Source organism: Chelonia mydas, chromosome 20, assembly GCF_015237465.2.
Source record: "Chelonia mydas isolate rCheMyd1 chromosome 20, rCheMyd1.pri.v2, whole genome shotgun sequence".
Taxonomy (NCBI): Eukaryota; Metazoa; Chordata; order Testudines; family Cheloniidae; genus Chelonia; species Chelonia mydas.
This window is the reverse complement of record NC_051260.2, coordinates 18,549,043-18,569,521: the sequence shown is the minus strand read 5'-3', so window position 1 is coordinate 18,569,521 and position 20,479 is coordinate 18,549,043. Positions and strand designations below refer to the sequence as shown.

General features: G+C 51.5%; 3 protein-coding genes across 10 annotated transcripts in view; 1 reads left to right on the top strand and 2 right to left on the bottom strand.

Annotated features, from left to right (window-relative positions):
- Positions 1-3,636, bottom strand: part of ATP13A1 (ATPase 13A1) — a 30,853-nt gene extending 27,217 nt beyond the window's left edge. For all 5 annotated transcript variants that reach the window (XR_005223668.2, XR_005223667.2, XM_037888128.2 and 2 more), the window contains exon 1: positions 3,328-3,636. Coding sequence is in view for 3 of the 5 variants with exons in the window: in XM_037888128.2 (XP_037744056.1) it covers positions 3,328-3,636 (309 nt within the window). In the remaining 2 variants the exon portion in view is untranslated. The remainder of the gene's footprint in view (positions 1-3,327) is intronic.
- On the top strand, positions 3,627-5,892 carry CHCHD5 (coiled-coil-helix-coiled-coil-helix domain containing 5). 3 transcript variants are annotated; one of them, XM_037888138.2, is made up of 4 exons: positions 3,671-3,862; positions 3,940-4,080; positions 4,638-4,789; positions 5,454-5,892. In XM_037888138.2, coding segments are annotated over exons 1-3 (294 nt in total). In that variant the 5' UTR covers positions 3,671-3,860; the 3' UTR covers position 4,789; positions 5,454-5,892. The 3 variants fall into 3 exon arrangements, with proteins under 3 accessions (XP_043388441.1, XP_037744066.1, XP_043388443.1); XM_043532508.1 differs by having other exon boundaries at positions 3,764-4,080; XM_043532506.1 differs by lacking the exon at positions 5,454-5,892 and having other exon boundaries at positions 3,627-4,080; positions 4,548-4,685.
- Positions 5,893-10,557: 4,665 nt separating this feature from the next.
- The window catches only part of LOC102943652 (LIM homeobox transcription factor 1-alpha), a 65,831-nt gene continuing 55,909 nt past the window's right edge, over positions 10,558-20,479 (bottom strand). For both annotated transcript variants that reach the window (XM_007065063.4, XM_043533041.1), the window contains exons 8-9: positions 17,738-17,896; positions 10,558-14,807 (exon numbers count right to left, since the gene is read on the bottom strand). In XM_007065063.4, the coding sequence (XP_007065125.4) occupies positions 14,653-14,807; positions 17,738-17,896 (314 nt within the window). In that variant the 3' untranslated portion in view covers positions 10,558-14,652. The remainder of the gene's footprint in view (positions 14,808-17,737; positions 17,897-20,479) is intronic.

Here is a 20,479-nt window from a genome sequence, read left to right as displayed (position 1 = left end):
ATTGCTTAGAAGAAAGGCTTACAAGTGCAACAAAAGCATCTAATAATAAAAGGTAACTAACAAAAAAAGCTCTGAGATGCTACTTTCCACATTACAGCAAGTTTCTGATTTTAATTATGAACACATCAGAAATAAGAACACTGTCCCCTGACATAAGGAAAATCTTATCAAACTTTGCCATGTCACAACTCAAACTCATGCTGACCAAAGGTTACCAGATTAATACCATGAATGGATGACTGTGACAGCCCACTCACATTACAATGAAACCACCAGAGCACACTCTACTTTTAGTTTCATTCTTGCAGCTCAATTCGCACTAGCAGGTTCTATGGATAAAGGGGATTTTCTTAATAAAGGAATCAAAAGAAGCAACATTTTAACCCTTTTTTTCTTCACATTGTCCTCTGGATCCAGCTGCAGTTTAACCCAGACTTTAGTCTATTTAATCTGACGTTATCCCAGCATCTAAAAATAACATCCAAAACAACACAAAAGGGAAAGCACAAAGGGCAGAGAAATCTCATTGAGGAATACTGCTGCAGCATGGCTGGGTGGGGGACTTTAGTGACTAGTCAAAGGTGTATGCACCTTTGTTGGTCAAATCTTGCCCCTACCCTGGTGGTCACAGCAGGAATGTTCCCGACACCCTGTTCTCCAAGGCTTTGTCGGTTTAAGGTTTCCACATGATGTAGCTTCCACCCCAGCCCTGAAGAAACTAATCCACTGTCCAACAGATGTCAGAGCATTTTGCCAAATAATCTGCCTAGTTTTTCCTTTGCTCATTTTCATGCAATTACATGCATGTAGGACCCCTTCAGCCACCCTGAAGAATTCCTGTTTCCTTGCTGTTTACATCATTAATTCCTGTAGCTCAAGGTTTGGATTTTTAACATTTATGATAAAGATAACTATATTTGCAACATATACAGCTAACAAGTCCTTTGAATAACCATTGGGGATGCCAACTTTGGTTAGATGAATTCCTGGAGATTTCATCACCTGGCATAATCTTTAATTCCTGGAGACTCCAGGACAATCCTGAGGGTTGGCAACTCTAGTAACCACTGCCTGCAATCCAAAGCAGTAAGAAGTTGTCTAGTCAGTAACACTACCAGAACACCGGGAAAACACTAGGATATACATAGCCCACAGTGTTGGCAGCCAGCTCCAAGGGCTCATTTGCTTTGAGAACTCCTTGATTGTCTTAATAAATGCCCAGGATACAGCTGCAGACCTATGCCAACTGCTCTGGAGACTAGTTAATGAAGCTGTACCAGATGTTTTTTGCCAAGATTATTTGCAGTTAGACATGCAACTACTCCTAAGAGGAAGCTATACAGACAGTTACAGGAATTGCCATGAAGTGAGGCAAACCAGCCAGCCCAGTTACTACAGTGCCTCTTGCTTCTCAGCAGCAGCTGGAACAATAAATATTGGCAAAGAAAGCTAAGCTGCACCCAGAGCAGTTCAGTTGTTATAAAGCAACTTTTTCTGGCGCTAAAATAGTTATCACGCCTGCAAGCAGGGCCAGCTCAGCCACACACACTTCTCCCCTACATGTCCCAAGTAAAAGCAGACCAGTTTGTCTAGCCCAGGTTCAATGGAGAAATATTTCTGTACAAGAAAATGTTTCATAACCCCACCCATAATCACCCTCCCATTCTGTTTCACTTTCTGTCTAAAAGTGCATAGTGTTGTTATATGGCTATTAAACCACTGCCATGTCACAGCAAATGAGTTATCCCTGTACACTCAGCTGCCACCTCACAAGTAGCTGCATTTCCACAGTATGGGAAGCAATCCTGCTGGATAGTTACTGATATCCATGGTGGCCTTCCAGAAATGATATCACTCATTATTGTTACTTTACACCTCTACAGCCTCTTCCATCCAGAAATTCTTCACACACAGCACCAGAATATTACAGCGCCCTCGGGGTTGGAAGTGGCAGACAGCTTATGGCCGGCAGGGGAAGAATCCAAGCTCAAGACACTTGAGCAGCCTCCTACTGTTATGTAGAGGGGCCAATGGACATTCCAATGTCCACAAGGGACAGACGAGACCAAGAGGGGCAGGATATCCCTCAGAGCCCCCCAGACAATGGGCAGATCCATTCCAGAGTAAGAAAACTAAAGGCAAGCGAGGAGGGAGGTAACCCTATGTAAGAACATAAGAACAGTCATTCTGGGTCAGACCAATGATCCATCTAGCTCAGTATCCTGTTTTCCAGCAAAGGCCTATACCAGATACTTCAGAGGAAACAAACAGAACAGGGCAGTTATCAAATGATCCATGCCCTCCCATCTAATCCCATCTTCTGGCTGTCAGAGGTTTAGGGACACAAAGAGCATGGGGGCGATCCTCTGGGCTAACAGCGATTGAGGGACCAACCCTTTCATAAACTTACTTAAGTCTTTTTGGAACTCAGTTATACTTTTGAGCTTCACAGCATCCCCTGGGTTACAGGTTCTCAACCTTTTCCTTTCTGACACTCCCCCCGCAACCTGCTATAAAAATTCCACAGCCCACCAGTGCCCCAACAACTGTTTTTCTCTTTTAAAACAGGAAATGGATCACTCTGGGGCACCTGGCATTGGCCACTGTCGGACGACAGGACACTGGGCTAGATGGACCTTTGGTCTGACCCAGTAGGGCGGTTCTTATGTTCTTAAAAACCAGGACCTACATTAGAGCAGTGGTCTCCAAAGTGGGGTACCCAAGACCCTCCATGGGGGTGTGCGGCAGGAGGAGCGGCGCCAGCACGGCAGCGGCAGCCAGGCGCTCCCCCGCTCGGTCTTCGGCGGCAGCTCTTTATTCTTTTGCTTCCCTAGAGGTGGCCCTGGGGGTGCGCGATCCGAAAAGTCTGGAGACCGCTGCATTAGAGGATAGCAAGTGCCGCCACGGCCCGGGGCCCCACACCGCAGCCGCCACGGCCCGGGGCCCCACACCGCAGCCGCCACGGCCCGGGGCCCCACACCGCAGCCGCCACGGCCCGGGGCCCCACACCGCAGCCGCCACGGCCCGGGGCCCCACACCGCGAAGACGTTCGGCCCCCGGCCGCAGCCCGGCACAGCGGAGCTCGGGCTTTCTGCCCTGGGCCCCAGCGGGTCTAGGCCTGGCCCGGCGGAAGCCCTGAAACCTGCTCGCGGCCCCCCCGGCCCTCGGTCGAGAGGCGCGGCGGCCCTGGGTCCGGCCCTGGTAGCGCCCCGCCGGGGCGGGGGGTTCCGCCCGCACTGGGCCCCGGGGCGGACGCACCGACGGAGCCTCACACGCGGCGACCTTTGACCCCAGAGAGCGCCCACTCGCGCCGACCCCGTGACTCACTCTGACGCAGGTGAGCGCGCAGTGCGCGTGGACAGACCACAGCCCCGAGAGCGCGGTGAGCAGCTGCGCGACCCCGATAGCGGCGAGCGCCAGCAGCGCGGCCTCGGGGGGGCCGCGGCCCGAGCCGGCCTCCTCCACCTCCCCCCAGGCGGCCCAGACGCGGGGCCCCCACAGCCACAGCCAGGCCGGGTACAGCCCGGCCACGAAAGGCAGGACGGTGCCGTGGAGGAGCCGGGGCCGCCGCCGGTACAGGGTGACCGCAGAGACCAGCTCGTCCGCGGGGCCTGGAGCCGGAGCGGCCACCGCCATCTTCCGGGAGCCCTCCTAGCAACGCGCCGCTTCCGCTTCCGGGGCACGGCGCCCAGACGTCCAAACCGCGCGTGCGCAGCAATCTCGCCGGCGGGGGCGCGCATGCGCGGCGACCGGCCCGAGCCCGACTGCCTCTCGTGTCATGGCCACGGCTGGGTTTTGGCGCATGCGGACTGGGACGGGCCGCGGGCGCGGCGTGTTCCGGGTGTGCTCTGCGCGGCAGCATGTGAGTGCGGGGCCGGGGCGGGCTGGGGGCCGGTCCGGTCCGGTCCGGTCCGCGCTGACTGTCCGGTCTCTCCCCAGGCAGGCCGCCCTGGAGGTGGCGGCGCGGCACTGCGGCGGCGAGATGGAGCAGTACGGGCGCTGCGTGGCCGCCAGCCCCGCCACCTGGCAGCAGGACTGTCACCAGCTCAAGCTCCGCATGGCCCGCTGCGCCTCCTCCCAGTGAGTGCGGCCCCCCCGCGCGGCCCGGCTCTGGCCCCCCCGCCCGGCCCGGCTCCTGCTCCGGCTCCCCCGCCCCGCCCCGCGGCCCCCCCCCCGCCCGGCCCGGCTCCGGCTCCCCCGCCCCCCCCCCCCCCCCCGCCCGGCCCGGCCCGGCCCGGCCCGACCCGGCCCGGCCCGGCTCCGGCTCCCCCGCCCCGCGGGGTCTGGGCAGCGCGCACAGGTGCCCCAAGGGCCTACTCACCCCATGGCGCAGCTGGGGAGCAGAGGGGCAGGGGAGGACGTGACCTGCCCAGGCAGGGACTCTGGGGCACAGCAGGGTATTGAACCCGCGTCTCCTTAGAGTGATGCCAGTGCTGTAACCGCCAGGCCAGCCTGCTCCACCTGCTGTGCAGCTAATCACCTGGGGGGGCACGTTTCTGACTTCGCTACAGCTGCTTTGAATAGAGATTTAAACACCTTCTTTCTAGGTTTATTCCAGGGAGTAGTTAGTCCCCTGTGGCAGTCAGCAAAGCTCCCCGTGAGGAGCTCAGTGTCTGCGTGTGCTTGCTTTGTTGCAGCCCGATTGTGCAGAAGATCCGCCATGACTGCGCTGAGCCCTTCACTGCATTTGAACAGTGCTTGAAACAGAACCAGGCCTCCGTGATGAACTGCACGGAGCACGTCAACCAGTTCCTGATGTGCGCCGAGCAGGTGAAGCTGATGACTTAAGGTGAATGAAGGCTCAGCTGGAAACTTGAAATCCCATATTCATCTCCAGCACAGGCAGTCTCCCTGCTGGCTTCCCCATCTACTCCCCTGCCAAAAGTGCCTCCCCTGCCCTAGAGATTCCTTCCGGGAGTGAGATTGGAGATCAGTGCTCATTCTTTACTTGACCTCTCTGCTGAGACTGACAATAAGTGCCAGTCGTAACAGTGGTTCTTGTGATAGTGACACTAGACCACTAGAAGCCAGACTAACCAGCTAGCTTGTTTCACCTAGGTCTCCAAATGGGTATCAGAAGGTAATGACTTTGTCACTATGAGTTTGCGCTGACAGCCATGTGATGGAAAAACCCTGACACTGTTGCCAATCCCTTGAGCCATCTTGATTGTCGTCATGAGTTCATGACTTCACGAACCAATCTGGAGCAGTGGGTTTGTGCAGTAATGTACATCAAGCTTTCAGCTTACATTGCTACACTGAGCACTTTCTTTCAAAGGGTTTGTGCTTTGATGGAGCAGTATTAAAATAAAATCATCTTATTAAGTTTGTGGAAACCCCTAGAAAGCTGCAGAATTACTTCTCATTAGCTGTCTGTAAACGCTGTATCCTCAGCACTAGAGTTTCACGTATATGCACAACCATTGACTTTCATTCCTGCTGTCCTTCCACAGGGGACGCTGAGAACCTTCACCTTCAGGAATGAGACAAACTTTCCCAGCTGTGGAGCCTCATTCTAATGGTTCCTGGCAGAAAACACAGCATGGTACAAGTCCCCACACTCTGACTTCCCTCAGTTTCTGGTTACATGCACCTGAACAGTTGGATTCAGAGCAGAACATCAGAATGTTTCCAATCTCTTGGCATTTGTCAGTATGCTGTTAGTGCTGCCTCTTGTCTCTGCTGGTCGCACAGCCCTGAACAGCACCATTAATTCATAAGCTACAGAAACTGTATTAAAGTGACCATAAAGACTCGACTCTGCACTGAGATTGAAGGCGGAAATTGATCCTTAACTTGTCCTGTTTACTGTAACATGTATTCTTTCCTACTCCCTGCAATATTTAGGCATGGTATTTCTGTGCCCCAATAAAATAATTCTTAAAGACTAAAGAGCTGGCTCTGGCTTCCTCCAGTTGATATGAGGAGCTGTTGTGAGGGTCTGGCTGACAGCATTGAAATCCAGGTGATAACTGAAGAGAGAACATCAATCTGTTTAGGTCCCAAATTTGAACAGCCTCAAAACTATTCCTCACTCCCATTGCTGGCAAATGTTCCTGAAGGACTATAGACTAGCATGTCCTATGCTCTGCTTTGGAGCCAGCAGAGGGAGCCTTGTCAACAGCAGAGCTGCAGGGTTCTCTAATAGCTAGCACTGCATGTGTTTGAAATGCTTTACAAAACCTGACCATTGTAGAAACGAGACAACAAACAAATTCCTAAATGCTGGGGGAACATTGATGTTCACCATATGGGGGAGGGGAAACAGGTGACAGGGAAAGAGAGGTTATTTCAAGGTTGCAAACAATGTAGGGGAATTAAAATGACACAAAACACAGTAGATTGTTCTTGTGAGAGGAATGAATAACAGGAGGTTTGGCCTTGTGAATCCTTTGAGTTCCTCACTCTGTAAAGAGAGCCATCCTGAGCATGCCTAAAGCAAGAAACACCATGTCTGCTGGCTAGGGCAAGAGTATGGGGAGTTAGGACTCCTGGGTTCAATTCCCAGCGCTTCTGCTGTTTTGATTTCCGTCCTTGGATGAGTCTCTGTGGTGTTGTGTAATGTGCTGTGTGTGAAACAGGGTTAAGTCCTGCCTCCCACCGGAAGTGTAAGGCTTAATTTGGGCTCTAAAGTTCTTTGAGATACTCAGAGGCCCTAGAGAAGGATAGCTCTGTTCCCTCTGATATGCTTATACAGATTTTGCACTGCATCCGTTTGGCTTCCTAACAACAGCTTCATGGCTGTGAGCACTAGAAACGTGAGAACTTAGCTTTGCCAGGCTGCTGGGGCCGCCCAACAAGTGAGACTGGTAAGGGGCCAGGAACCCAGGCATTACAACCCTGCTCAGGGAAGTGAGCTCTATGCCTTGTACAGAAACAAGGATGTCAGATCACATATTACTTGAGCCCAATATTCTAAATCCCACTGTAATTCTGTAGCATGCTTAAATTTGAGGCAACCACCTTTCACATGGGCTCAGCAAGGACCAAGAGGTTTATCTGTGACCTCGTTCCCAACTATTTCATTCTCCCTGGCCAGGACACGTTATTCCTTGTCCGCCTTTCAGCCGAGGCAGGTGGCTAGGTTCCTGCCTTTGAGCATGTGGTATTCGGTGAACGTAATTCGCCATCTTCCAATAGCCCAGCTTGGCAGAGATTCCCCTCTCCAGGGAGGTGGTGGCAGATTGAAGGTTGTCTGTTCCAGCTGGCTGATAATGCTGTTGTGCTGCTTGCTGTAACCCCGTTAGCTGCTGTCCTCTACCCCAGAGGTGGCTGCATTTCCATTGTGATGTGATTTGTGTGTGTGGGATCACTTATAACTAAGGGTATTTTAGAAATAAACTAGTCAGGGAGCATTTTTCTGCTTTCATCCCTTTAAAGCATTGTGAGCTGCTCAAAGGGGATCCAATTTGCTTAGTAACAAAGTGGTAGGAAAGTTGGGAGGGGAAGTGATGGCCACTTAGCTTCGGAGTGAATTTAGAGAGAGACTGCAACTGCCTGTAGAGATGGAAAAATCTATTTTTAGCTGATCCCTTGGGATTATTTATAGCAGCTAGGGTCCCTTTAGTCAAAAAATCTGTAGTGGGAAGAGCTTTATTAAGGCCACTATTATGCAGGAACGAAGGTGCTTTACATGTTGTTGAAATGTATTGAAATGTCAGGCTGTCAGCAGAAAAGCCATTTTTCATTATGCTTAGGGTGCACTGGGCCCCCTTTTAAGCCCAGCTACGTCTCCTGCTGCTCAGCAGCCTGAGCCACTCCATTATTACTTATTCAGAGCCTATTGCTTTAACCACCACGCTGCCAGGCATCTGTCCATGTCAGCTTGCAGCTGATCAGCTGAACCCTGACAGCTGGTCACAAAGTCAACCAGTGACTGAGGAACAGGGAGGATAAAATGCAGGGGTTGCTGCCCCTTGCGCCCTGTGTGTTCAGGCTCTGACAATCAAGGTGAACCATGTCTTCTGAGGACATCGTTACAAGGCGGTGGTAGGTTTTGTTCTGAATGCAGGATATACGTCATGCACCTTTGGGTAGACTAGGATCATAAAGCCCTGTGTTGCAGGACTGAGGAAAGAACCTGCCCTCATGGGGCAGAATTGCGTAGGTGGCCAGCTTTTAAAAGCATTGCTTTCCCCCAAGTTATCAAGAACTACTGGAGGCAGATACCTGAACGAAATGAGCCAGTGGCCTCCCCACATTTGGCAAATCCTCTGTGGAAAGGCAGGGGCAAATGGTTGTATAAATGAAGATCATCACCCGCAGTCGGTCTCCTTTCAAGTTGCACATGCACAGGGACCAGCTGGAGGGAGTGTGTGGCATTTTCTCACTCCTTTGCCCTGAAGGATTTTTTAGCTCTGTATAGGATTGCACAACTGATCGGTTGTAGTCTTCGTCATCTGGCTCTGCAGCCGTGGGGTCTCAAATCTTTTCATAGGGTGAAGTATAGTTTTATAGAGGGTTTGTTTTTTTTTCATGGCCGCCACCTCTTCCCTTTGCAAACATGTGGGCCATCTCCTCTGGCCTGTGATGGAATAAGATCATGGTGCCAGCTACAGCAGTTGCTGGGATGGGGATGTAACATTAGGGAAGTACCAGTGGGCATCTGGTTTGGTTTAACGCAGTGTAGCCGTTGCAAATAAAAAGGAGCCAGCACCGTGGGACCAGCAAGTGCTCTGAAACATAAGATATTGGCTCCTGCAAGAGTCAGGGTTCTGGGTTACACAGGCGAGTGGTCTGATCTGGCAATGCAAATTCTATACTCTTACATCCAACTGCTGTTTTGGGGCAGTTCAGGTTGTTTAGCAATGCCTGGTACCTTTCCACAATGGTGAAAACTGAAACTACGGAGAACCCGAAAAGACATGTAACGAAACACAAACGTTAGAAATCCAGGAAATGCCCATCCTCATTTCCTGTGTCTTAGGACATGGAGAATCTATTGCATCAGGATGCTTAGAGCCAAAGACTGGCTGGACTCTGGTACAAACTGTATCCCAAGTCAAGAGAGAATAGACCCATACAAACAACTGCAGGAAGCTTTAGAAGTTAGAGATGCACCAGCATTGGGCTGAGCCATAGAAAAGTCTGCGGGCAGTCAATCAAACCCATACATTCTGCTCCACTGCCATAGGCTGCAGAGAGGTTCAGCGAAATTAATCCCAAAGAGCCCAAATCAATAAGTGAGTAAGTCTGTGTTTTCCATGGTGGGAGCCTCACAAAAATGGATTTAGAGCCATCTTCTAGTGGATTGGCAATCTTCTTGTTCTCATAAACTTAAAACAGACCAGAAATAAATACTCAAACCCTGCAGAATCCACAGATTGGAGCCTAAAAAACTCCAAGTTCTAAGTTACTTCAGAACCTCTAGAACATTTCTGGCTGTCACAGACATTTGACACATTCTCACTCTGGGGGTTAATTCTGTTGGGGTGTTCTCCCTTTAATTCACACACGACTCCTGCCTGCCACTGCGATAACAGGCTTTTTTGGAGGCCGCACCACTGAGGGCAGGAATGGAAGCTTTATTTCAAATCATTTCATCTTCCAGCATGGACATTCCTTTCCTCTGCCCAATAACGATCTCTCAGCTACCTTTCTGCATTTTGGTTTCTCCCCTTTCACTTGTTCCGGATTCTTGTTTCTAGCCAAGAGGCCGTGTTGGCTGATAAGTGTAACGGGCCTGGGCGTCAGGACTCCTGGGTTCTCTTTCCAGCTCAACCAATGATTTGCTGTGTGACCTTGGGACTAGTCACTTCACCTTTCTTTGCCTCTTTTTCCTCATCTCTGAAACACATAACACCTGTTTTGCCAGGGAGTAATGAGGGTTAGCTAATTAATGCACATAAAGGTCTTTGAGGTCCACAAAAGAGAGAAAGCCAAAGATCATTTAGTTCAGTTAATTCTTTGCTGTTTTTTCTCTGTTTCCTTTTGATTTAAAACCCTCTGAATATGAAATTAAGTGTGCTGGGAGTCTTGCAGCCTGGTACTTTAACTTCTGTTGAAGTCAAGTTTCCTTTCAAGTGGAACTTTAAAACCAACAAGGTGAATTACACATGAGCCTAGAATGAGGAACTAACAAAAACATCCCTTTAATTTTTCATCCAGAAAATGCTCTAATTTTACACTCTGTTTCTCTTATTTAAAAGAGCCATAAATCAGCATGTTCCTTTGGTGTTGGCAGTCATGGTGGGAGATTTAGTACTGCTGGCAGGTCCAGGGCTGACCTGGGCAGTGGCAGAGGGTAGAGAGCTGTGCAGAACCACATTCCATTCACACACACAGTTGCTTTACTTGGCTCTCATCCAGCTGACATCAAGTCGCTGCTAAGCATGAAAGAGGCTGCATGAACAGAGGGGAGCACCCTTGTCTTCTGGTCAACCATCCTCTTTAAAGTGTTTAGCTAGACATACAGAAAAGTAACACATCTGAGCACAAGACTGGGAGTTGGGAACTCCTAGGTCTTAATCCCAGCAAAGACATTGGTATGCTGGAGCCCTGGGAAAGGCTAATAGCCTCCTTCCCTGAAAAAAAACAACAAGACATATTTGTCTTCTGACATCTAGAAGTGAAGGGCCATCAGACTGAATGGTGGTTTCCAGCCTGCATCCCTTACAGAAAAGGGAGGCAGTGCAGGGTAATGGCTACTGCACATGGTGTTAGTATTCTCTGGGTTCTAGTCCTAGGCCTGAGGAATGTCTCTTAACCTCTCTGTGGCCCTGTCTCCCCACATGTACAATGCGGTAACACTTCCCTACTTCCCATGATTGTTCTGAGCCTTAATTCTTTAACGTCTGTCAAAGGCTTTGAGAAGCAAAGTGTTACTGCTTCATAGAGAAACAGCATGGCATCAGGCACCTAGCAGTGACAGTCCATGCCACAAAACGAACCAACGTCAACTTACTGGTACTCAGCAATGCCACACATGTGGAGCCATGCTAGCCCCCCAGTGTCACAAATACCAGAGCAGGAAGGAACAGCCTAGGAAGATGACAGCAAACAAACCAAGAAAGCAGAGGCCTGGGGCTTATCACTAAGAGAACCCAGCAGTTCTGATCCAGTCAGAAGCTTTTGGACAACCCAGAGCCACGCAGTCCGGCGACACTGCACTGAAACTCAGCTAGCACCTGATTGTCCATTAGGTGGGAGTCACGCACCAGGAAAAGCCACCGTTTACCAATCCGGGTGATTCAGGGCCAGAACAGAGGGCACAAAGTGATCAATGACATTGGTCAGCAGAGGGGGCGAGAGTTCACACTCAGGATATCCTGGGATCTTCTCACACGCACAGTTACTTCTCCTGCCCCTTCACATTTACAACAGCTGCTGCCCACTGGCACTGATGTCAGCCGGCCCTTTATCTCAGCTCCAAGCCCCTTGTCATTCCTTGGTGGCAAGAGCTGAGGGTTGCTGCTGCAAAACGCATTGGGACGAACTGCAGCCCTTGGGAGCCGCAGAAACTACCTGGCAATGCTGATGATACCAAGAGCATCTCTGTCCTTCAGAATGATGCTGAGATCAGAGAAGCAACAGGACTTTGCTTGGCAAATATGCTAGTTTTTCAGACTATAAGGACTTCAGCTGTTGGTTTGGTGCCTACGGGCTGACTAGCCACTTCTTGATTCAACACAAGTTCAGACTATGCCAGAGTGAAGTTCTGCTAGTTCTCCTAATTGGGGTCAGTCTAACTGGCTGTGATCTCCTCCTTCAGTTCTTGCAAGTGAATCTCAACATTGGTTCTGAAGCTCAGGTCACTGTCATCTTAGACTCCCCAGCACTAGTGGTCCAGCACCTAGGATAGTTCTTCACATCATTTACCAGCGTCGTATTTGTTCATATGGGGAATTCAGTTTCTCTTGCAGCTAACTGTAACTGACTCTTGGTGTTGTACTTGCTGGTTCTTTATCACAGTAAGAACAGCTGTTAGCACTAGTTCCTCACTTCTTGCTCCAGGATGTCTGACCCCAGGGAAAGATGAGGTTCTGATTAAATGTCCCTCTGAAGAACTCAGGCCAAATCCCCATGGGATTGCAAGTAGCTAGATGGACAGGCCTACTTAGATCTAATCTAAGCAGAGTGAAGGTACAGACAGTTTGTCTGTCTTTGCTTAGGCAAACTTTAGACTTCAGCTTTAAGTTTGTTTTTATTTCCAAATGTACATGCAAAAACACTGGCACATTACAGCACTGGATCACAATGGGAGCAAAGGTAGGATTTCAGGGGTGAAGCTGCCTCCAGCGCTTGGAGGAAACATATCAATTTGCACATGGTTCACTGAAACATTCTCTTCAAACTTAATCTAAACTGAGACCATTTCTAGTGCAAAAGCCACTGAAAGAAAGAAAGAAACAGCGCTGGGACTTTTCAGTCTCATTTCTTATGGGCGGAGAGACACACAACAGAGGTGGGAATGGACCGAGTGCAGCAACTCAGGCTGGAAGGAGCAGGGAAAAACTGCTTCCACAGAACTTGCCTGTGGGGATGGAGGTAACTCACAAATTGCCAGTTCCCCCAGGAGAGGACACTCCCCTTAAATGAAACATCAAAATGTCTGTAAACTATTTACACAACTGCCTGAAAGGCAAAAATCATCCAATACTGATGACCGTGGGAGGATCCAGATAAAAAGTATCATTTTGTAAACAAAGAGGCAAGGGGACTGCCCGTGGATGAATGGCACATTTACACAACTGTATTAATGGGGGAAGCAATGATGGTATGAGCTTTATGAAGGTTCTGGTTCAGTTGTGCACCAGTTTTTTGTGCCTGGTCTCCATGAGCTCCCTTGACTAGATGGTGAATTCCTGATAGACGGCAACACATATTGAGAATGGGTCTCCTGTGCTCCCAAAGCTCATGATTATTAATGTTCACAAATTGCTCCCACAGAAATACAGCAATGATAACTATTAGCCTTTTCTTCCTCTCCATTTGAGAAGGGTTTGCATAACTTGGAAACCAGATTGATAAAGCGGGGAGGCTTAGAACCAAATCAACACTATGTACAGAAACATCAGTGAGCCAGGTTCTCTGATAGCTGCAACACAAACCTAACTGCTGGATTTGCAACTCTAGGGATCAGGGTTTAAACATCCTGCTCATGCCAAGTTATTATTTTCCAGTGGAGATGTCCTCTCCTCAGTGAGTGTTTGAATAACTGAGTGAAGGCAAATTCTGGAGGCTCTTACTCTTTCCACCAGCCTGCGCAAAACGGGGCTCACAGGGAACCATTTGCCATTTATGGGGGTGCCAGCTGTCCATACAGTATCCAAAACATAAAATACTGGGTGAGTGAGTAAAGAATTTTCGTCTTAAATATCTGATTTAAACTTCCACTCACTCTCTCCTGCTGTCTGTTGCATCTTTTATAAACCTTCCGTGCCAAAACCCCAACCCTGCCTGCTAATCTCTAACCCTAAACTGCCCCACACTGAGAGCTTGTAAGAGCTTCATGCTTGGAGAAGTGTTGGTCCTCCCCATCCAAAGAAACAGTGCTGTCTCTCAGCGGAATCTGGGCGTCCTACCTGCTGCTTTCAAAGCCACGGACAAACTCAGTCTGTTGGAGGGGAAGTGACTTGGCACAGAGCACATTCCAAGATAACGCAATTGAACCCTTTCCTCGCCTCATGTATTTGAGGGAAGCAAAACACTGGGAAGATCCCAGTGAACTGGGTAAACAGTTAGGGGGAGAAATCCCACTCAAGATGGAAACATGTAGGGAGGGGTTTCTGGTAAGAACATTTTTAAATAATATCTGTTCACACCACTAGTTTTAAAAGAAACAAACAGCAGCCAGTGAAGACAGCATCTGCAATGTTACAGCTGTGAGAATGACATCTTCACTCTACTTTAAATGGATGGAGTGAGCCTCCTTTTAAAGGGAGGGGTGCAGAGGCAGTCGGGAGAGGCTGATACGCCATTCTAGATGTGTTACTCTCTTCAGGGACATGTCCCTTGGCTTCCTCGCATCATAACAGAGACCAAATAATCTTTTGTTCCTGGAGGTGAATACTGTCCCCAAGCAAAGCCGTTTCCCTCAGGGACCAACCTGTCTTGCATTTCTCCATGGTGTCAGCCATTAAAAAGCCTAAATCACCCCCCTTGCACGCAGCCTCCAAAATGGCAGTGGTATCAAGTAGAGGCATCCTCAGTCACTGGCCTTCCCCAAGGAAAATGAATGTTTTCCCATGACGCAGGCCCAGGAGGGGGCAGGCTGGTGAAATCCCTCGCAGCGGGGCACAATGGCACCACAAATGGATCAGCTACACCAAGGTTTAAATAAATGCAGCCAACAGAGGAGATGCCGCTTCCAAGCCTGACTCTGGGCAACTTGGCCAGTCTCGTTTGAAGAATGTAATGCTCTAAAGCATAAACACTGGACAAACTGCTACAGTTACAGCTAAACAACATCATGTCACCCATCTACTTGTGGCTAGAGAAAAGGAGGGGAGAGGCAACGCAGTTGAGTCCTCTGGGCTGTGGAAGGTCCTCATGAATTAGTGCTTATGTGCTTGGCAAACCCAGCCGCCTCTTCCATTGTGCGGGGTTCAAAGAGTTTCTCTGAAGGGTTGTTTCTCCTCCCCACTCCTCCTCCTGAATTCAGAACAATGTCTGTCCAAGACACTCACAAACGGACCAGGACTTTTTCCATGGTCAGGAGGTGAAGTAGGAGTTCTGCATAGAGTAGAGTCGGTCAATGGGGTTACCCACTCGGGCTTGGAGGAGGTTGGCTTCGGCTGTTGACAGCAGGCAGTCTCCCAAGTGACTGATGCTGTCGCTGTCCATGTCATGGAAAACACCTTCCGAGTCTAGGGGAGGAAGCAAAGGAAAGTGAGAGAAAGACAATGGTGAAGTAAGCCGGTACGGTCAGGTACGCCGTACCTTTAAGACATTTATTGCCGGTACACCCTGCCAGAAAGGCACATTTTCAAGAATTAATTGTAGAGCCCTGCGCAGATACAAGTATCTATCTGTGGATGCGGATATCCACGAATAGAAATCGGTATCTGCTGAACTGCAGGGCTCTCCCAGGAACTGCAGCGGCGAAAGGAGCAGAGCATGGGGCTGCTGCTCTCAGGAGCCAGCGCCCCGCACCGGCAGCTCCGCCAGTGCGGCTGTACTGCCCCCAGCCCTGTCCTCCGGCAGGGCTGTACAGACCACAGACAGGAGACACAGTTGTGTGGAAGGGCAGGGGGTGGGGCTGGGAGCGGTACGGCTGGGCCGGAGGAGCTGCCGGTGCAGGGCGCTGGCTCCTGGGAGCGGCAGCCCCATGTTCTGCTCCTTTCGCCACTGCAGTTCCCGGGAGCACAAGGCCCAGCCTCCCCCCAGCCCCTCACCCCTGGGCAGGGCCTTAGGCACTCTTAAATCCTGCTTAAATCTTCAGATTAGGACATAAGTGGCACTTGAATGGTGTCTAAGTCTTGTGATGTGCCCTGCCCAGCGGGGAGGGGTTGGTGGGCAGCGAGCTAGGACTTGTGCTGGCCCTGAATTTCACGCTGTGCCCGAGGGGTGGCCAGAATTCCTGACCCTTCGAGCCACACGTGACAGGTTTCAGAAGTTCAAGAGCCAGGGCACTCGGGTGGCCAACTAGCTAACCGCACAAAACCGAACATCCTTGGCCCACTCCTGCCGGCCCCTGCCCTGAGGCCACACCCCTGCCCCTGCCCTGCCCCGCCCCTTCCCTGAGGCCACACCCCTGCCCTGACCCGCCCCTGCCCTGAGGCCCCGCCCCTGCCCTGCCCCGCCCCTTCCCTGAGGCCACACCCCTGCCCTGACCCGCCCCTTCCCTGAGGCCCCGCCCCTGCCCTGCCCCGCCCCTGCCCTGAGGCCACACCCCTGCCCTGCCCCGCCCCTGCCCTGAGGCCCCGCCCCTGCCCTGCCCCGCCCCTTCCCTGAGGCCACACCCCTGCCCTGCCCCGCCCCTGCCCTGAGGCCCCGCCCCTGCCCTGCCCCGCCCCTTCCCTGAGGCCACACCCCTGCCCTGCCCCGCCCCTGCCCTGAGGCCCCGCCCCTGCCCTGCCCCGCCCCTGCCCTGAGGCCACACCCCTGCCCTAACCTGCCCCTTCTGAGGCCCCGCCCCGACCACCCCTTCTCCGAGGCCCTGCCCCTGCTCTGACCCGCCCCTGCTCTGAGGCCCCGCCCTGACCACCCCTTCTCCGAGGTCATACCCCTGCCCTGACCCGCCCCTGCTCTGAGGCCTCGCCCCCTGCTCACTCCATCCCCTCCTCCCTCTGTCGCTCGCTCTCCCCCACCCTTACTCACTTGCTCATTTTTACTGGGCTGGGGCAGGGGTTGGGCTGCAGGAGGGGGTGAGGGCCCCGGCTGGGGTTGCGGGCTCCAGGGTGGGGCCAGAAATGAGGGGTTCAGGGTGCAGGAGGGGGCTCTGGGCTGCGGGGGGTGTGGGCTCTGGGAGGGAGTTTGGGTGTGGGACCGGGCTCAGGGCTGGGGGCTGGGGGCCGAGAGAGGGTGCAGGGTGCAGGTGACTCCCAGGAAGAAGCCAGCGTGTCCCTCGGCTCCTAGGCATAGGGGCGGCCAGGCAGCTCTGAGCTGCCTCCGTGTGCAGGTGCCGCCCCCTGCGGCTCCTATTGGAGGCAGTTCCCGGCCACTTGGAGCTGTGGAACACGGTGCAGCGGGGGACACGCTGTCTGCTTCTGGGAGCTGCACGGAGACAGGCAGGGAGCCCGCCAGCCCCACCAACCGGACGTTTAACGGCCCAGTCAGTGGTCCAGGGCTCACCAGGGTCCCTTTTCAACCGGATGTTCTGGTCAAAAATCCGACACCTGGCAATCCTATGGGGCACATCTGCCGGGGCTCAGGGCTTCAACCCTGACTGGGCTTGAGGCTTCAGCTCTGCGGGGATGGAGGGGTCTTGGGGTTTTAGCCCTGCAGGGAAGGGGGTCTTGGAACTTCAGCCCCATGGGAGACACCTGACTGGGCTTGAGGTTTCAAGCCCCACTCCTGCTGAAGCCCCGAGCCCTGGCACGTGCGCCCGCAGGGCTGAAGCCGCAGCAGATGCCTCCTGTGCGGCTGAAGCCCTGAGACGCCCGCTCCCCGCTAAGCAGAAGCCAGAGGTGATGCATGAGCGGGACACATGGGATCACTTGCCCCCCACCCCGATTTCTTCCAGGGTTTGTGAACCTTTAAATTATGCCCCCCACCACTCTCAGCAGGCACCAGTCGTCTCTGGCAGAAGGCCCTAACCCCACCACCCCACCGCAGGGCAGAAGCCCTGAGCTCCCCCCGTCTGGTAGGTGCAGAATGTGGGGCGGGGTCCTCCAGGAGCTACACTTTACCTGTAAAAGAGCCGCATGTGGCTCACGAGCCACAATCTGGCCACCCCTGCTATATCCTCTACCTGGCCTTCCCATCCCCCTCCCTTCTCCACCCAGAAAATGAATCCAGTCTGTGAGCCCTAGACCTGAAAGCTGGGGCTTTGTGAGGCGCTGCAGGGTGACCTGTCTTGCTGGGCTATTTCTCCTTATCCCGGGAGACCCCCCCACCCTTCATGGGCACCTTCTCAGGGTAGCTTTGAACCAAAGAGGCATGAGACACAAATTACCCCTTAAATACTCTGCCATCTGTACAGCTGCCACGTCCTGCCTGGCGTCTCTTTCTGCGCTGGTTGTGGTGGGCATGGGTCAGACAGTAATAACAGTGGGACTGGGTCCTACCACTCCACGCTGCGGTTTGAGCTCAGCTCTGGCCTTGAGTCACATCAGCCTCCTCGCCACCCGCTTACCATAGGGATGCAGATGGTCTCCTGGCAGCTGGGGCGGCGTGAGCCCTTGTCTGTACAAGTCTGTGCTGTAGCTGTTCTGATCCAGCGACAGCAGCTGCTGCTGGGGAATCCTGGGATAGGGGACCATGAGCCCATCTAGTCCATGAACACTTGCTCCATCTAATGTGGAATCAATGGAACAGGTGGAAGCAGTGGGTACAGAATGTGATAATATGTTCTGATGTATTATAATCATAGAATATCAGGGTGGGAAGGGACCTCAGGAGGTCATCCAGTCTAACCCCCTGCTCAAAGCAGGACCAATCCCAACTAAATCATCCCAGCCAAGGCTTTGTCAAGCCTGACCTTAAAAACTTTTAAGGAAGGAGATTCCTCCACCTCCCTAGGTAACGCATTCCAGTGTTTCACCACCCTCCTAGTGAAAAAGTTTTTCCTAATATCCAACCTAAACCTCCCCCACTGCAACTTGAGACCACTACTCCTCGTTTTGTCATCTGCTACTACTGAGAACAGTCTAGATCCATTCTCTTTGGAACCCCCTTTCAGGTAGTTGAAAGCAGCTATCAAATCCCCCCTCATTCTTCTCTTCCGCAGACTAAACAATCCCAGTTTCCTCAGCCTCTCCTCATAAGTCATGTGTTCCAGTCCCCCAATCATTTTTGTTGCCCTCCGCTAGACGTTTTCCAATTTTTCCACATCCTTCTTGTCGTGTGGGGCCCAAAACTGGACACAGTACTCCAGATGAGGCCTCACCAATGTCGAATAGAGGGGAACAATCACATCCCTCGATCTGCTGGCAATGCCCCTACTTATACAGCCCAAAATGCCATTGGCCGCCTTGGCAACAAGGGCACACTGTTGACTCATATCCAGCTTCTCATCCACTGTAACTCCTATGTCCTTTTCTGCACAACTGCTGCTGAGCCATTCGGTCCCTAGTCTGTAGCAGTGCATGGGATTCTTCTGTCCTAAGTGCAGGACTCTGCACTTGTCCTTGTTGAACCTCATCAGATTTCTTTTGGCCCAATCCTCTAATTTGTCTAGGGCCCTCAGTATCCTATCCCTACCCTCCAGCGTATCTACCTCTCCTCCCAGTTTAGTGTCATCTGCAAACTTTCTGAGGGTGCAATCCACACCATCCTCCAGATCTTTAATGAAGATATTGAACAAAACCAGCCCCAGGACCGACCCTTGGGGCACTCCACTTGATACCGGCTGCCAACTAGACGTGGAGCCATTGATCACTACCCATTGAGCCCGACAATCTAGCCAGCTTTCTATCCACCTTATCGTTCATTCATCCAGCCCATACTTCTTTAACTTACTGGCAAGAATACTGTGGGAGACCGTGTCAAAAGCTTTGCTAAAGTCAAGGAACAACACGTCCACTGCTTTCCCCTCATCCACAGAGCCACTTATCTCATCATAGAAGGCAATTAGATTAGTCGGGCCTGACTTGCCCTTGGTGAATCCATGCTGACTGTTCCTGATCACTTTCCTCTCCTCTAAGTGCTTCAGAATTGATTCCTTGAGGACCTGCTACATGATTTTTCCAGGGACTGAGGTGAGTAATACAGTAGTGCCCACTGACCTCCACGAGGATCAGGCTCCATTGTAATGGGCCCTGCAAATTACATGGGGCTCTGCACAAATATGCAGTAAAAGACTGTTACTTTGGGCCAGATTCTGTGTTTGGTTACTTTGGCGTAAATTGGGAGTGACTCCACTGAAATCCATGGATTTATTCTGGATTTACATCTGTGGAACCGAAGCCAAAGATTTTCAGAAGTGACTAATGATTTCTGGGTGTCCAACTTGAGACACGTGAAAGAGACCCAGAAAGTGCTGAGTACCTGCCCTCTGGAAATTGGGCCCTTTTCATCCAAAATCACAGGCCATTGCTGGAAATCTTGTCCTGCCATTAGAGTATGGCTCTAAACTGCTTGTGACAAGATTTTTATGACAGGTCCATATTGCCAAGTGATTGAGTGTACCTCTGTTGGATTCTTTTCACCATCATTAGGGTGCTGTGCAGAGAAGGGGCTGTTAGTATGGGAGCATGGGACCCTTAATCCCGGAGTAAAAGGTAAAATGGCCATAAATTAAAAATGGGTTTTGTTATGTAAAAGCTAAACTGAAGAGACTCCCAATTCACCCGTTGGTAAAATAACTGAGCCCCTGTTGCGCAGTCAGACACAACGGACATCAGATGTACTGAAGCATGCAAAGATCACAGTTAATTTTCACTCTCCTACAGCCCCTTCCTTACATCTGAGGACTAAAAGAGATTTACAAAACATTGTGACACCCTATGAACTAGTTTCAGAGTGGTAGCTGTGTTAGTCTGTATCAGCAAAAAGAATGAGGAGAACTTGTGGTATCTAAGGTGCCACAGGTACGCCTCGTTCTTTTTCCTAGGAAGTAGGTTTATCATAATTGTACAGATTATGAGGCAGAGAGGGGAAGTGACTTGCCCCAGGTCTCAAAGGGATTTTAGTAGAGCAGGGACTGAAACTCTGGAATTCCAAGTCCCAGACCTGTGCTTTACGCATTATACCATTTTTTCCTCCGACAGTCTGCCAGGAGGAGCTAATCTAGACTTTGCCCTTTACTTCCTTTCCCCTCAGCTGTGCCAGCGCACCTCAGTCCTGCCTTGCAGCACCCCAGCTCCACACCCGCACAGCTCTGCCGACCCCACTCAGTCCCAGATTGCTTCCTCCCTGCTGTTGCAGGGAGCTGATC